The sequence below is a fragment of the Numida meleagris genome, chromosome 3, assembly GCF_002078875.1.
Source record: "Numida meleagris isolate 19003 breed g44 Domestic line chromosome 3, NumMel1.0, whole genome shotgun sequence".
Lineage (NCBI taxonomy): Eukaryota > Metazoa > Chordata > Aves > Galliformes > Numididae > Numida > Numida meleagris.
In genome coordinates, this window is record NC_034411.1 from 51,952,214 (window position 1) to 51,970,072 (window position 17,859).

At 41.0% G+C, this 17,859-nt stretch overlaps 1 protein-coding gene and 1 long non-coding RNA gene across 3 annotated transcripts in view; one reads left to right on the top strand and one right to left on the bottom strand.

The window, feature by feature from the left end:
- The window catches only part of LOC110395769, a 38,777-nt gene extending 33,309 nt beyond the window's left edge, over positions 1-5,468 (top strand). The window contains exon 3 of the long non-coding RNA XR_002436621.1: positions 237-5,468. This is a non-coding gene — a long non-coding RNA (uncharacterized LOC110395769). The remainder of the gene's footprint in view (positions 1-236) is intronic.
- The window catches only part of PHACTR2 (phosphatase and actin regulator 2), a 125,749-nt gene extending 108,723 nt beyond the window's left edge, over positions 1-17,026 (bottom strand). Inside the window, exon 1 of one of the 2 annotated variants that reach the window (XM_021390563.1) lies at positions 16,852-17,026. In XM_021390563.1, the coding sequence (XP_021246238.1) occupies positions 16,852-16,975 (124 nt within the window). In that variant the 5' untranslated portion in view covers positions 16,976-17,026. The remainder of the gene's footprint in view (positions 1-16,851) is intronic. The other variant, XM_021390564.1, reaches the window with a different exon arrangement.

Here is a 17,859-nt window from a genome sequence, read left to right on the forward strand (position 1 = left end):
CCTGCCACAGTAGTTTCAGGTAACAATACTGATAATTCATCAGCTGAAGGTTTTTAACTTGAGACAAAACTCTAACAGTGCTCCACTACACACAGAGGCAGAGACCAACTGCTGTTGATGCAAGCAGAGAACTTGAACTGCTCCGAGGTGTATCTTGATAAACTCATTGATGTTATAAAAGTAGTTAAAAACCTTGGGAGCTAATGCTACTTTCCTCAAAAAAAAAGTGTGTCCAGGTAAGAAGAGCAGAAAGATCAGAAACTTTGACCAAGGATGCCACAATGAAGCCAGAAGAATTCTGGAAAAACACCCCAAGGAAAATCTAGGGAGACCTACACCAAATGCCAGCGGAAAAGGACTGAGCTGCGAGCAATGAAACTATGCCCTTTTGTTTGACTCCCGCTGTCTTCAAGGAAACAGAAGCTGGTGTACAAACAGATGAAGGAATCAAAGAGTTTCCTATTAATAGCTCCTCCTCCTAACTGAAACAGTGTGTGAGATTGCACAAGCATTCAAAAAGGGACCTAATACGTATGACAGGTTGGTTTGTGATATGCCTTTCCTTCCTTAGTTAGCTATTACCCGAAATACCCTGCTTACTGTAATTTGCCTTTCACCTGAGCATCAAATCCCAGGGTGTCATGCAGGGCAGTTTAATTCCTTTTGTGGCAAACAAGTCACCACTGTATTCCTGAAGTGTTAATCAGACCTAAAAAGGACTCCAAAGTGACATTTGTATGGCATTGTTCCTTCTATTTTCCCTTTACAATAGCACCCACTTTCCTTGCAGTGCCTATTTGGTGTGAAATCTAGGGTGCTGCAATTAACTACTGAACACAAGTCTTTATATTAAGGCAGCAACAAAGGTGTAGGAGGGAAAACGATGTATCCTGCTTCATTTATTGCTAAAAATAATGAAATTTCATCAGGAACATGCTGCTTGAGTTTGCCTGGAGAGCGTACTTAGAAATGAAGGAAAAGCTGCCCTCTTGAGAGAGATATGAAAAGCTCATTAAAGCTGTTACAAAAGGTAGTTAGGTATTTTAGAGCTACATTACCCTTCTCTTTACATTGCAGGGTAAAGAAGTATTATCAGTGAAGAACACAGTATTATAGAGGGATCCTGAAAAAAATATTTGAATATTTTTTCTTATCTGCATTATTAATAATGTTTGAATTATTAAAATGTAATGAATTTGAAATAGCCAACTACTTCACTTCTAATACCTTTTTCCTTTGTCATTGCAATCAGTGTGGGAAATGGGATTACAATGGAAGTTGTTTCCTCTTTTATTCCCAATTTCCCATTTTGGTTTTCAAGCACGGGGGCACTGGCTTCCAATAATTCCCTTCCTCCAATTTTCTTTCTGTTTAGAGATGTGGGCATATGGCACAATTATACACAGTTGTAACTTCCAAAGCTTTCTGCTCTTACTTGCTCTCTCATGCCACAGGTTTTGAATTTGGGGAACTCTAAACTTCCACAGTTGTAATGAAAACATGAAATGGTATGATTCCATGTGGTAGTTGCAGAATCTCTCCAAAGTTTTTTTCCCCAAACATCTTCATTTTAAATCCATGTAAAACCGTAGCATTGGGCACAAATTATTGACAGCAATTGGCCTTTCAAGTGTGTTGGAATTTCACCCACGCTTTTTACCCATGCTATATATGAAAATCAGCCCAAAGGATGAGTATGTTTGAGCTTGTGAAGACTGTTTTGTTTCTCTGTATCATCCTCTCAAATGCTAGCAACTTTTCTGGCTTGCTAACATTTGCAAATTACGTGAAGGTACTTTGTATTCCTACATTCAAACCAAAACTGAAGAATTGAGTAGAACTGGGTCAAGGACAGCCCTCTGTAAGATTCTACTTGAGATGCCCTTTTAATCTGACAGAAAACTACTGAGATATATTTTTGAGAGAAGTTTATCAAACTGTTGTACACCCACGTTGTGGAGATTGCATCTAGTCTGTTCCCTTAGCTCATGTGTAAAGCGTGGTCTTGTAGAACAATCTCAAAACCCCTCTGAAGTCAAGACATGTCAAATTGAGATATAGCTAGCATTTTCCTTCAGTTGGCTACTTAGACCCTCCAAATACAGAAAATCAAACGGAGTTGTCATACATTTGGTCTCATTTAATTTCTGACTTTGGTCTTCCAAGTACTTGCTAATTCAACCAATCTCATTATGAAACTGACCTGTGATGAAATTGAGTACACCTGCTCTTGATCTTTTGTTACTAAACACCACTCCAAGACCAGGGCGCTGTCAAGCAACAGTAATTTGCAAAACAACTCCCTCCAAAAGAGCCAAAGTTGTCCACTGAACTATGTGCTCTGGGTCCAGGCAGCAAGCTCAGCTCCTCTGTTGTGCAGCAGGGTCCTCTGCTGCAGCTACGTACAGAAATAAAAACCAAACATCAGCAATCCATCTTGTCCCTGGAAATCCTACAAACTAAGCACAAGAACCCATAGAGAGGCACAGTGAAAGCAGATGGAACAAACAACATAAGTGTAGTGGCTATCAAAAATCATTTGAGACGGTACAAGCTCTCAAGCTGCTGCCACGTGGTTTACAAGATACCCTGGCAGAGGTCAAGCTGATTTAAAAAGATTGTGGTTGTCCTGTATATTTCAGTGAGCCCGTATTAAATAAAGAACCAATCCTAGCAATGCTTATTAATGTGAGAAATTAACCATGCAGACCAGCTATCATCTGCACAGCTAGACTAGTCCTATAACACTCTAGCAATACTTTTTGTCACTTTGTATTAATTTTGCCATGCTTCATCAAGAAATGTTTAAAGGTAACTAAAGAAATAATATCATTTTTTAACTAGGCCAGTCTTCAAAGAGGCTCTTATTCTACAGATTTAACTATCACACTTCTATTTGATGAAGGAAAAGTTGAGTGCAATAGGCAAACATTCTAATCTGCTTAGCCAAGACATACAGATTCTCTGCTACACATCTCCCACAGCCTTTAATGTCCAAATCAAGAACTAAACCACTTTGGAAATGTTCTGAGCAGTTAACATTAAAGGAAACGTTCAGATGCTAGATTGTCCTAAGGCTGCAACAAGCAGTGAAGTAGGCCACCTTATTTATTGCACCTTTAGGTCAAGGATGTATCTGAATCCAAAATAGGTTAGTGCATAACATTCAAATCAGTAATGAAACAACTATGCTGTTAATGTCCTGACATAATGATAGTATGTTGTAAGGATACAACTATACATTTTGAGACCTGGATGGAACTAGACGATGGATGGAACCAGACTCCAATAGTCCAGAACACAAAGATCTTCTACCCAGTTTGCCCCAAAGCTTTCAGAAAGCTGGCAGCAATTCTGTCTCTCCTTGAGCCACTGGAGCTGAAAGACACCAAGCATTTCTTGTGGTTGCTGTGGAGTGAGGGAGTTTGGGCTCCTTAGTCTTGGAGATGGTAGAGCGGCTCTTCAGGGGTTGCTGGAAGTATATGACTGCTAGATGCTTGTACTCAACTGGGACTCAGCTAATAAGATGTTATAGGGGTGCTTTCTTTTGTTTTTGTTTTTTTTCCATGTTAAATTCATCTGCACATCTCCATGGAAGGTGGCCAGGACTTAGAGATGTAATTTACTGGACTTTGATTTTGTTTGTACTACTATAATACCATTATTCTGTAGTACATTCTATAAAACTGACCCAGTGAAAAATAACTGAGACATTTTGATGATCACTTCACCCAATATTGAATAAATTATTGAGAGACATTTCAGTAATTTTTGTAAGACTGTTCCTTTCACGTTCCATTTAGAAAATAATAAAGCATGAGGACACGGCATGGAAAAACTGCTTTTGATAACTTGTAGTTATATGTATTTATACTTGTATTTCTTCTCATGCAAAAACAATTCAGTTGCACATGTACTAGCACACATGAATGCTTTGATGTTATTTTTTATATTTATCAATTGTATGCGAACCACTTAGAATTACCAAGGTGTTTATGATGAAATACAGTCTAAAAGCAAAAATCTAAATCTAAGCAGGCCATCCTCCTTCAATAATAAATAAAGAAATAAGTATGTATGTATTTCCCCTGCCACAAAATTGCTTTCAGATTGGAAATAATGAGTAATGTTTCTGTTTTAGACTTCTGGGGAAAGTCATTCCAGTTCCAGAATTCACGTGCTGGGAGAAGGAATTCTTAGACTCTTTTAAACCAGTCAAAGGATTCTACATCTCCTTTAGAACTGCATACATTATATTTAAATCTCTAGCGGGCCAGGAAAACGTCAGGGAGAGCAGCATCTGCTCCAATGCACAATGCTAATGAAGGGCCTAGATGTGTATTTCTGAATATATCTTACAGATCCCAATGAGCTTCATTTTAGAAAAGACTACTTCAGAGTTCAGCACATACAAAAAAAAAAAAAAGTTAGTCTAATTCTTTGTAGTGGTTTGTTTTTCAGAAGACTACATAAGAAATGAAAAACCCAGCCTGAGGGTCTGCATTTATGATCTGGCTGTGAGCAGGGTCAAAGCACTCTGTACAAACACTGGAAAACCTGGTTCTAATTAAAGCAGACTTCTCTCATAATGAGTCAATGTCCAGGTGGGCAACAGGCTTCCCACAAAGAATAATAGGTTCTGTTAGTTCCCAAACAGTACAGACAACAGCCCTTGCTCACTTGCTCCTCAGCAGTTTCTTTGATGGATCAATACAGAAACTGCAAGCCTGGACCAAAGTACGGCAGAATCAATACTGCAGGGAGATCCCGTTTCAGCGGGGCAACTGGTAATGTCCAGCCTGCAGCATTACCTGGGCTGAGTGAAGAGCAACGACTGATAAAAAACACTATATCATTTAAATGTACACTTTATGGATTAAAAAAAAAAAAAAAAGCCTTCAGGAAATTTAAAACAATGCCATGCTATCTGATCCTACTTCAGTTTTCTGCTTTTAAATACAGCTGAGTTTGTGTTTAAAGACACTGAAACTAATAATGATTCTGCTGGGTATCCGTCCCCGAAACAAAACTGGCTCAGAATCTGTTAATTCTGCTGCAATGGGGCTTGCGACTTGACAAAAGCAGCCTACGTTTTAAATCCTCCGCTTCACAGGAGGGGCCAGCGATCCAGGCAGCGAAGCGTTCACTGATCGACATAACAACCGCCCCATCTAGCGCACCGGCCTCGCAGCAGCCTCGTCTGATCTGCAGCGTGCAGCTTCCCCCTGCAGCCCACCTTGCAGATGGGGAGCTGAAACATCTGGACAGATGTGCACCGGCAGCAAGGGGTGCCACCAAAGGGGAGGGGCTGCAGGCGCAGGGCGTATGCTTTGCACTGAAAAATCTGGGCCTCCTCACAAAAGCCAAAAGGCCTCAATTCTCCAGCTTTCTTTCGTTTCCCTGCTCCTACAGCAGGAAAGCTAGCTATGTTGTTGGGCCTTGAGAAAATGGAAATATCCTGAACAAACGCAACAGAATGTTCCGTTTCCTTATATATTCTTTATCAAAGGAAAAAAAAAGATATTACTCATATGAGTGAGACCCTTTTCAAGAAATTTTATAATGCAAATAAATGGATTAAAAACACAAACCTTTTTACCTGCTGTTTTCTTCTGCAGAGTGTTTTTAAGCTGTTAAAAATCTTGACCCGCAGACGATTATTCCCCTGATCCTCACAGAAGGGGAGAGCTGGTAAGGGCCCAGCGCAAGCAGGGGAGCTCCTGCAGCAACTGGTGTTAGATAGAGAGCAATTTTTTTTTTCCTCCCCACTTTCTCCATACTTGTTGGGCACTGCAGTGCAAAAGATCTGGAGAATAAAGATTTTTCCACTGAAGAATGAAGGGAGCAGAACCAAAAGGCAATTCATTGGGAATAAAGTGGAAGAGGCAGAGAAGAATCAAATTATTTTTCTAGGTTAAAAAGTAATTTGCTCTGTTTGTGGACATAATGGTGGGACTACTAAAGAATCATCAAAAAATGAATGAAGTAATTCCTTCTGTTCCTGTTGCAGTTCTTTTATGCTTTAAACCCTCTCCGTTTTCCTTTGCTATCTGAGTCAGTACTTTTTCCCTCCCAGATTTCTCAGCACCCTTCCTAATCTTTTCAATACCACAATAAAAGCAGCAGCTGAATAGAAGGTGGTCATAACCCTCATGTCAGAGAAGGGCCAACGTGATCCTCATGACCACTGCCAGGAGGAAGAGGCGGGAGTAGCCCATCCTTTGCTAGGCGGCAAGGAGGCCAGGCCCAGCTCTCATCCGCCAGGGAGTCCCTCTGGCATGGAGCTAGACTGCCTGGAGGTACTTTCACAGGGGTTTTACAGAGGAAAAAGTAGAAGTCGCTACAGAACATCACCTACTTTGAAACGGTTACAGCTGCTTTCCACTTGCTTCTTTGTTTTCCAAGGGAAATTAAACATCTCTCAGTACTTAGGAAGGCACATTTATTTTGTTAACTACTAAGCCTGTACAATCACAAAATGTGTGATTAAGGACTGTAATACTGAACTAAGTGTCACCTTGTCTTTATAAAGCACTGCAGAGGGACCTTGCTGGGATAAAAGCTGCAGCAATGTACTGCAGCCTGAGCCAAAGCATCCTGAAAGCCATAGCAGCACTGCCAGCCACAAGTGTACATGAATCAGGCCTACAGAAACACAAGGATGACAAAGAAATTATATTATAATTTAATTTAAAAAATAAAGAAAACAAAACAGTCGACTTCTACATCTCTTGTTCAGTGCAGTTACAGAAATTCCTGGGCTCAGAACAAATAATATCAGGAAATTACACTCTTTAGAGCAGTGCCGAGGGAAGATACTCCATTAGAAAATAAGCATGGAATCCTGGTTCCCTGAAGCACCCTGGTCTTTGCTGCAGGAGTCCTGAGCATCAACATGAATCACATGGACATCTGGCATCTACCAAATGCCAATACAATTGCCTTCTCATTCCTCCGCAGTACAATTACCAAACTGGCCGAATAATGTTCATACTAATCCCACACAGCCTCAAAACATGTAAGCCACTGCTGCAACAACCCTGTTTCAAGAAAATTAAGCTCCCATTAGAAAATGGAGATTAGACCTATTGGAAGGCATGCACATTTTGATAGCTTTTATTGACACTTAAAAGGATCAGTATCAGAAACCATTTGCATGCATTTTTCAAACTCATATCCTTTTTATGTTCTGAATTATCTGATAATCTGAAGTATCTAATCCCGAGTCTGAGAGAGATGCATATTTGCCATTTGCAGAGCTCCTTCTGGATTTTTCCCCTGGCTGTTACAATAATCAATGTTTTTACAAAAACTTTTTGAATCAAATGTCATTTGCTTCATATGCGATATGCACGAAGTTCAGTTTTCTGGCTTACTTCTGCTACAGGTTGTATGTAATTGAGACAAATTCACTGGAGCAGAAGTATGGAGTTCCAATAAGCATCAGTTCACTAATCAGTGCCTGAATTAAAATCTCCTTGGCATCACATCTTCAAAATTGGTTTAGATGGCAGACAGTTTAATTGATGGACTTCTTACTGCTTAGAATCCATCTAAATATCACCTACATATTCTAAATATTCATCTAAATTCATTTAAGTTTATGTTTATCTTAACCCTACGGTAAATGGGAGTATAATGCAACTCTTCAAAACACAGAGGAAGAATTTCCTTTGGTTTTGCACTTTCACTTCTCTCATCTTGTTGTCTGCTATTTCTTGGCTGCTCCAGTTTTCTTCCCATATCATTTGCTTTCCTTTTCCTTTAAAGGGGCTAGAGATGACACTGCCACAGACAGAGGGACACTGATGTGGCTCTTCCATCCAACCAAAACGCAAGATTCATCTTGCCTTCTTAACCCACAGAGCACTTCGCCTAAACACACGATAATAAAAACCAAAATAAAACACATCACTAAAACCCAAACAAACAAGAAAAAGCCAAAAAAACCCAACCCATAACAGCAAAAGATCCTTTCTTTGCCACTGGGAAACTATTTCTTTCCACATCCCTTTTAGTGTGTTTGCAGTTTTGCTCCAAGTGCCTTCAGCAGGGCGGTTTTCCCTAGTTCCCCAGCCCAATAAATCTTACTCCCCTTTCCACACATCCCTTTCTATGCTTGTACCACTTTTCCAGTCTTAGCCAAGAACTAGGACAACCAGTATATTCTTACCCACAGAGTTTATAAATTAATGCAATAAAGTTGCAAAAGCTGTGTGCTCCACTGAGTTATTTTTACTCGACAGGAACTGATGATACCAGCCTGTGTGCTTCTTGCAATAGATTATTTCTAAATGCAATAAACAACAACTTCTCTAGCAAAGTGCAAAACACGCCAAATTGACAGTATAATTACATATTTTGCTTTGAATAGAGTTAGAAGGGACCGGTCTTTTTCTTATAAAGAGAAAAATGATTAATATGTGCATTTAATATGATACTAGAAGCTCTTTTAAAGTTTAAAAATGTGTGTCTGTAGTTGTGTCTTAGAGAAAAATCTAATGTGCCACGCAGCCAGTGCTGAACATCCGTACCACACAGTGAAACGTGTGCTGTTGTGAGCTGAAATCATCTACACAGTCATATGTACATTAACTGGCTCACTATGTGAAGATTGGACAATCCGAAACTGATTACTTAAATAAGAGAAAGTTCTGAAAAATAATTAGTCCTTCAGCAATCTTTCTCCAGAATTATTTTTGCTATTTGCAAATAAAAGAAACTTTTGTTTAATTCTCAGCTTCCAAAGAATAAGACAAAATTCAAAGCAGATGCATCTCCAAAGACTTAAATAGCTGGGTGGCAGCATATTTTCTGTTTTTGTTATTTGCTGAAATAAACATTATGTGAAATATTGCCATTCAGCTTTGTTCGCAGCAAGACATAACAGGAAGACATCTTTTAAAAAAGTTCAGAGCCCCAAAGTCAAAAGGATGAAGAGAGATGCTGTGTCCCTGGGGAGCTGTAACTCTCCCTCTCTGCTCGCTCCAAAGAACATATTGCTGAGAGTCTATTCAGAGAAACACTATAACACTACAGCCCAAGTAATGAAAGCAACGTGCTCCATCCTTGGGGCAGTTAATATCGTGTCTTGAATGTCCTCAGAACTGCCTCTCGTCCCCCACGAGTTACACTCCAGCTGTATAAGCAGAAGAATGTAGTTCAAATCCAGCCACTCTGAGCTTGCCAAAACTGCCTTTAATCAGAAAACAAAATCAGAATTATATCTTGTAGACAGTGCCTTCGGTAGCAGTCATTCTTTTTCAGATAAAAAATTCACTGTTTCGTCAGTGGTTTAAACCACTAACATAAGCTGTCAGCAGCAACACTAGGCAACAGTGGAAATAAATAAAAATAGTAATAAAAAAGATGACTGCTAATTATCCTTTCACTAACAAAGTAACAATATAGCTTCCCCTGTTTGAACACAAAGAAGGCCTACAATTAGGACATATTCAACTGCAAATGTACCACAACCCCTTCTTTACCGTGCTTGTAGATGATACAAGACAATACCTCAACACCAAGTCTAGACAGTGCCTGTAATTTTCTTGAGTACTGTGTATATTAGTCACAGATGCATCTTAAAAGCTGTGATTCTCACCCCAAAATGGAAAAAGAAAAAGTATTCATCGGGGTCCCTTTGTTCAGCATGCTTTCTGGGCCTCGGCTCCATGGAATACTGAGCGTCCTTTCAAGAATCCTTTCTAACCTTTGAAGAATTCAATTCCTAATGATTTAGCCATAACAAAATAAAACAGCACTGATCACACATTCACTGTGCAGGTGGATGGGGTCCATGAAGTTGACATAGTGAAATTTCTGTGCCACGGAAATTCTGACACGTCTCTTCCATTCCCACCCTGGCTCCCCAAATCAGAAGGAAAAAGAATTCATATACCAAATTTTCATAGGATGAATCTTCCAAAAAAATCATAGAATAAGTTTTTGAAGTGACGAGTTACCATTCTCAAACTTGTTAGCTATTTCTCCTGAAAATCACAAGTGTGACTGAAGTCAGAACTGTTTCTACAAAAAAAAAGTGGAATTTTACAGGACTCTTATTTCAGTGGGACACATTTGTATTCAAAAATATTTACCAACTTAACAATTTTAAAAAACATAAGGATCATGTCAGAGTTCAGCCTTTTCCTGATCCTCACCGCCATACAAAGCTTTATTATTTATTATTAGAAAAACTTTTTTTTCTTTTAACTCACAGATTTTTTTGGAGATTTTTTTTTCTTCCCAATGAATTCCTAAAATTGAAAGAATTTCTGCCCGGCCTGTACAAATTCTGACCACTATCTCCCTGTGTCAGTCAAAAAATAAATGCTTCTCTGCAGGTTCCTCAAATTTCAGTCTCTGGAGTCAAAGACCATCCAACATTTGGGAAGTACTGGAGTGCATCACGCTTCAGTGGGTGGGCTACAACCTAGGAAACGCAAAGCCAGACCTACCCAAGGGATCATCAAAATTGGTACGAGGGCTATCAATGAAATGCAAATGGGCTCTAACGGAAGTTTGTGTACAAGACTCAAGTTAATTCCAATGTCGAAAGGAAAAAAAAAATGCTTCTAATGAGAGTCTATTCTTCTTGATATTGTAAGTTGTGTAAATGTTAAAAAAAAATGAAGAGCAAGTTGTAGAACATGTTTAATTAAAAGTAAGCACTCAGTGTTACATTTTCTGAAAAATAAGACAGTTAGTGAAAATATCCTCATTTCAATTAGCAAGTCATGTAAATGTAGTGTTTTAGCATTTGCCACCTATGGTAGAATGCTGCTTCTTCCATATTTAACTCCCAGCCCCCAGCTATTTGGCAGTGTATTTCTCTGAATACACCAGTGGTTTTAACACAAGCAATAACACAAGAAATGAGAAGGGCAACCTGAACTGCATCATAAATATATAAAAAACAATAGAGAGGATAGAAAAGCATCTTAGCACTCAAAGAGGCAGTGGTTTAAGGTGCTTCTTAGCCACAAGTCTTATAAAGTACCCTAGCAGAGAGCAAGGCAGACTTGCAAAGTTTATCTGTGTTAATAAAAGAGTATATTAAAGTACTCAAAATATATGCTGGTATTAAAGTACTTGGTACTGATGTAACTTGTTAACATTCTCTGTTTCAGCCTTTCAAAGCTTGAAAATCTTGCTATCACTCAGAATGGCACTCAACATTCATGCAATACAATGTATTAGAAGTCCAGTTCTTCATCAAAACTGTGCTACAGGGACAACTCCTCTCAGCATACCACACTAGGGAGTTGCTGACTGCCTATAAACTCTGTGTGTTTCAGGAAGATGATGACGCTTTCGACACGAACAAAAAGCAAGAGTATCTCTTGTAGTGGTTCTTAAGACTGACAAATCCTCAGAAAAATTAAAAAGTAATTGAACTCAGAAGAAAGAAATGAGGATTTTCTATTTTCTTCTGGATATTTTTCCTCTTGTGTCACTTGATTTGTACATGGAAAAAAACTTTGGCATCTGTTAAAAATGGCAGCGTTCTAGGTAAAATGCTTGGTTAAAAAAAAACATTACTACCAAAGACATCTTTGTCTTCTGCTAGAATATATTGAGTGAGAACCACTACATGTTCAGAACCAGGACCAACATCGGTTTTAGCTAAAATTGAAATCCTGCCGGGTTTCTGGCACTGAAAACTTTCCTACTCAAAAAGTAAAAAGGAATAAAAATGTGAATTCCGCACCAATCTTCCAGAAATCTGCCAGCCATCCCCAGCCCTTTGACCTTAAATGGTGTCTGTCTGTCTGTGAAATAAAGGCCATCACAGCAGGCTGGAGGAAGAGAATAAATGGTTTATAATAATACTGGATTTGACTGATAATACATTTAGATGTCAAAAATAAAACAAATATTGCTTGGAACAAATTGCTTACTTTCAAGAGTAAAAAAATCTTCAGCCACTTTTTGATTAACTTACTCTGGCTTCAGACTTGAAGACTTGAATCTGATACTAAATGGTTACTTGCTAAAAGCCACACATCAGCAGGAAGTGCTAAATGCCAAAGGGCCTTGAGAAACTAAAACACACAGTAGCAAAATGCTGAACAGATCACAGACTGAGCTACTGATCTGATGCTGCAAAAATATGCATTCACTCATATGCTGCAAATGTTTGCAATCCAATTTCTACTTAGCCAACAGTGATTATCACCACATTCATAAAATGCTTATTTTCATCTTAAGTCAGAATATTTGTTTGTAAAGTTGTTGCACCAGAAATTGCATAACACGTATGATACACAGTATATATACATGCTTTATATTTTTAAATATTTGTGTTCCTTAATCTTAACTCTTAGGCTTGGATCATCTCAAGAATTTACCCCAATTTCTCTGGAGGAGATGGTGTGGAATAACTTCTTTTACTCCAGTATAAAGAAGACGGATTTTTCCTTGTATAATACCGTACAAACCTGCGTTAGAAATGGCAGGCCGTGTTCGGGAGAACAATGCTTCCCTGCACGTCCATCAGATCTTGCAAATTACAATGGTTTTCAGGGAGACTCAAACTTCTTCAACTTAAGCAAAATATTTTATTATTCCTGGATTTTTCCTCAGCACACTTTGGAAACTAGAAGTTACTTGTAAGGATGACAGCAATCAGATTTAACATCATAGGAAGATGGTCTAAGCATGTTTCAGACTATTACAAAGAAGTAGATGCTCCAGTTGTGTAAGTACGTGTCAAATTGCATATGATTTAGATTGCTGCTTATTCCTGACAGTTCAAATTTTCAAACTGATGGGAAAATATCAACGTCAATTTAGGGAAATGGCACAGTACAGTTGTGGTTGTTATGTTTCTAAATCCACAGGAACTATGTTTTAACTTTGGCTGTATTTTTCTACCCTGAATAATCTGCCTTATCTTGCATCTGCCTTATCTTTGGTTTGTGTTTTAAACAAGTCCTGCTTGATAGGATGGAAAATCATATTTTCCTTTAACTCCTATATTTCCATAGGATGTACCGAAACCAGCTGCTTTAGTTGTGAGCATACTTCCACATCATGAGGCTGTGCCCCTCTCATCCCCATGGGATGAATGAAAGACACAATCTTTCTAACAGCCCTCCCAAAGCACATCTGATGTCTTGTTTACAAACACTAAACTTGGTCCCCATAGGTCTTCATAGTACTCTAGCTTGGCATACACGGCCATCAGATTGAAGAAGCTGAAATCTGTAGCTATTCTGGCAAATGTTCCTACAAGCACAGAGAGAAATACAGGGAAACATAAGAACCTACCTACCTACCCTTAATTTATCTTTTTCCCCTGAGTTCTACGCCCCCAGGTAGCCAAGTCAACATATACAACGATAATTTTCCTTCCTCCCTGTCCAGCACCAGCCACACTGATGCTCTGGCCACCACATGAACACTTCCTCAATTTTCCACCGAAGGGGGTGGGGTGACTTTAAGCCATCTTTTCACCCACTCAGGGGTTAGTAGGAGGTGTAATCCTAGCTGCGACTCATCATAATTTTGATTAAATTAACCTGCAAAGAACCACTTTGATAGCAAAAAAATTCTAGAATAGACTTGGGATGTACAAGTTTTGAATTATGAGTGCCATTTTCACTCAGCCTTTCATTGTTTGCATCTATGGTATGGTCTAATATATTGGTGAACTGCTGTCTGAATTCTCAGATAGATAGGTTTCCCCCCCCCATCTGCCACTAGAAAGGCAGGAAAAAAAGGATGAAAGGAATTGAAACAAGCATCTGGAGGTCGCCTCTAGACCCAAAAGATGCACTTCTTATCAGTGGGACAAATTATCTGAAAGGTCTGCTTCACACAAAGTACCCTAAATGGAATGGAGACATTGGTGTTTTTTTTGACTTCTGGTGTGAGAAGTTCCCTTTTCACAAAAAGGCACCTCACCACAAACCTCAACATATTCTGAATAAAGTGCAAGATTCTTTGCTTCAGGCTCTACAGCAAAACCCACAACAAGAGAGCAAAGTGAAAACTGCCTGTGTGGACACACAGATAAAAAGCTGTCAGGGTGACAGGTTGGCTGTGCACCATGGCAGCGAGGGCCTGAGCTTTGAGACTGTCATGAACTAAACCGCAAGCAGCTGACACAAGCAGCAGCCTGCTCTCTGCCTGGGCCCACCATTCATTCTGAGAGCTGCCCTCGCCCCACACCATCAAACCTAGTTTTTGGATGATTTCTGGGAAAGCATTTGAACAGCACTTGCACTTCAAATGCAGATCAAACCCTCTCTCTACCATGCAGATCAATAAACTAATAAACTCACGTAGCTTCACCCACCCTTCAGATGGTTTTAAGTCTAATCACTCCATATGGAAGGCTGCCTAAGGGTATGCCATCCAAGCAGTGGTCTTGGATCAGCAATGACACTGCTCTGAAGTTTTAGAACAACATTTTTCCTCCCCAGTCTCCCAGAAATGCTCTTACAAAGCAGCCTTTTGTCAAGCAGAGCATTCAAGTGACTCAGCTCTGCCTTTCACAAAGCCTAAGAACTTGGATGAAATTACGTCTTTTCAGGGTATAGATCAAAAGCCAAGGTTGTGTCACCCTTCCTCCTGACAAGGATCACTTTTTTCTCCCCAGGGTCTCATCAGAATTAGTGTCAGAAAGCAAAGGCTAGGCTTGACACAACAACAGGTGATGTGATGCAGCCCAGAGAGGGAAATTAAGTGATCTTCTACCACTAACTGTAAAAGACCTGCTTTAAGAAAAAAGGGAAAACATCCTCACAAATTGGACTGCAGCTGATGAAGTGAGATTCTGCACAGTGATTCAAGGAAGTTGCAGCTCTCAGCAAAAGCTAGCAGCAGAGGAAGGAGAGGGGGTAAGAGAGCAAAGGGAGCACAAGAACTGGAAGAACCTCATCAAACTGCACTAAAGAGATATGCACAGTACTGAACTAGAACAGCAGACAGATGGGTCTTACATGGTATTGTCAAGGCTGCTTTTAGAAATGCTGCTCTGTTTTCCTTAGCTAGAAGGGTCTCTACAAATACTGTTTCTTGACAGATGCTGCACTGAGAATGATGAGTTGGGAGGTGGCAAAATGGAGAGCACTGTGCTGGTGGGTAGAAGACTGGTAGGTACCAACCCATCACTGGTGGAGCGTGAGCAGACAAGTTGCCTTCTCAGTGCAACCAACATAATAACCTGGAAAACGAAGGAAAATGCACAGCAGAAACCACAACTTGTGACTTCAAAGCTAGAGCTAAACCACTAGTAATGGGCAGCAAGCAAACATTTTGCAGGTTATTTAAAATTCAGGTTGTTCTTTTCTGAGTTCAGCAGCTGGAACACGGGTAACATCTGATGTGAGCGGCCAACTTCAAATTAGTCAAATGGTACAGGAAAAGAGGTAGGAGCAAAAATATTAATATGGCTTATACAGTCCCACTAAGTGCTTCACATTTCTGTCCCCATTATGGTTGCTCTCCAGGTTAGTGGGGGAATGAGAAAGAGAGGTTGTTTTAATGGCATCTCTGTACAGAAACGATTCTCTAACTACTGTGTTAAAAATTAAACAGCTTTCCATCTTTAATGCTTGTTTTTCTTTTTAAAGAGGGAACCAACAGTTGGGTGCCAGTACGTAAGTATTTTTGTTGTGCCCAATGACCAGCTGGAACAAAATATGGGAAGCAGCAATTGGGAGAATATAGAATGAAAGAAATGATTTTGAAAAAATAAAACCCAGAGAAAGCAACACTTGTCACTTGCTGGCAGGAAGCACATCCTCAAAATTAAAATAAGAAAAAACCAAGAGAGGCAACAGGGAGGCCTAAATTATCTATTTGAGAAACTACAAATAACAACATATCTTTGGAAAATCACAATTTTATCTCCACTTGATTTGCTGTTCTCGTGTAACGCACCCAGCTCATTGCAAGTAGTCTTCAAAGTTAAGCTGATAACCAGCATACTCTAACACTGACACAGACTCAGCTGTGTCTTAACCTTGTCACAGCAGGATCACCACAGTGGTGGACATCTTGTGCACACAAGAAGTTGTAGGGTGTTGTTCATTCACACTACACAATATGTCTTGCACCTAGATGCAGCCCTTTCTAGTTCGATCATACCACTGGCACTTCCTCCTTCTCCAAGCCCCCGTGCTTGAATAGAACTTACAAGTGGACACAGAAAAATGTAATGCAGAAAAATATTTGGAAAATGGCACATAGGTTTCTTCTCATTTGTGCTCCACTGCTGACCCAACCATTCACCGTGCTGCCCTGATGGTGCTGGGGCACAAGAGGTGTCTGTGCTCTCTGAGTTGCTCTGCCTAACTCAGACACAGTCCCTGATGGTGCTGGGGCTCACAGGCACCTCTGTGCAGCAGTGTATGCGTGCACCCAAAACACACCTGCATCACCGGGGACACATGTGCCCCCTGTCACCTTAGTCAGTGGAGCAGTGCTGATTTGTAGCCAGACAAGCCCACCGTTTCCAAAACGTGCTCAGCAGCACGGACACCAGAATTTCACATTCCTTAATATCCAGCCTCAGGAAACAGCCTGAGAGAAGAGCAGTCTCATCCAAGCGTATATTTATTTCAATTGGCCACACTGTAAACTCAGGTTCTTGCTTCCTCTCCTTTACAGAGCAGACTTGTTCTGAACGCCGCAGGAAGCCTACTTTGGGACTACTACCAACCCAAAGCATCCCGCGTGCGATGCAGGGTTAACTCTCAGGACGAGCACCGCTTCGCCCCACCTGTTAACGCAGCTCGGGAGCGGGATGCCCCTTCCCAAAGCCCCCAACCCAGCTCAGAAGACTCTGCGGGGGCTGAGCCGCCTCTCCCCGCTCCCTCTTTCCCCGCACCCCATTACCTGAGCCCCCCACGCCGGAGCGGAGCAGGCAGCTCCTACGGGAGGAAGAGAAGGAGGAGATGTCGCTCTGGGAACGGCCGCGGGGGCCGGGCAACGGCCAGGCGGGCAGCGGTGCCTCCGCCATCGGGGAGTCGAGGGAGGGAGAACCCAGAGCGGGAGGGAGGGAAAGTTCGCGGAGGAAGAGCCGCCCCTCCGCTCCGACCGCCCCGACGCGGGGCCGCCCCGCTGGGAGGGCGATGGGGACTTGGGGCATCCAGGAAACCGTGCTCCCACCCCCCCCCAATCTCTCCGCACCCCCAAACCCAAACCCCGTGGTTTCGTTTTGTTTTGCCGGGCGTTTGCAAGCTCTCCTACAAGGCCAGGTTAGCCCAGTGTCTCACAGACACTCTGCTTCCCTGTTTAAAAAGTTTTCTGCAAAGCCAGAGGAGCTAGTCCTAAATTTTTCACCAAATTTCATCGTGTGTTGTTTGTTACAATTGACCCTTACAGCTCACAGATGTGCTGAGGGCCCCTTCTCTTGCTGGAGATGGCAGCAGCTGTGTGTGCACAGGCTGGTGGCAGTTTCTGAGCAGGTTTAAGCCTTAACTGGAAGTGTACTCATGACTTCTATTTACCGAACTGTTTTCTTTTTTTTTTTTCCTTAATTGAAAGCATGTGAGAAAGGTCATTAAGCAAACTACACACTTCCTGCTGCAAATCTCACCGAAGTGAATAGCTCGCCTATGCTGGTGGGCTTTGGGTGAGACCCTGGAGCTTTCCTCGCATCGTTTTTCCTTCAGAGCACTGAGTCACAGTGTAAGTGTTGAGTGTGCTGTGAAGAATCAGCCTCAGAGCCTACTTCAAAACTCCCCCGTTAAGGGGCTGCTCAGCTCTGTAGTCCTTTGGTGGCAGCAGCTGTCAAAAAGAAAAGTCACAGAACATGAGGAAATCCAAAGATAAACCAGAACAGATACAGCAGCAAGAGGTCAAAGGTGCTGAAGAGCTCCTACTGAGATGCAAAGGGACGTC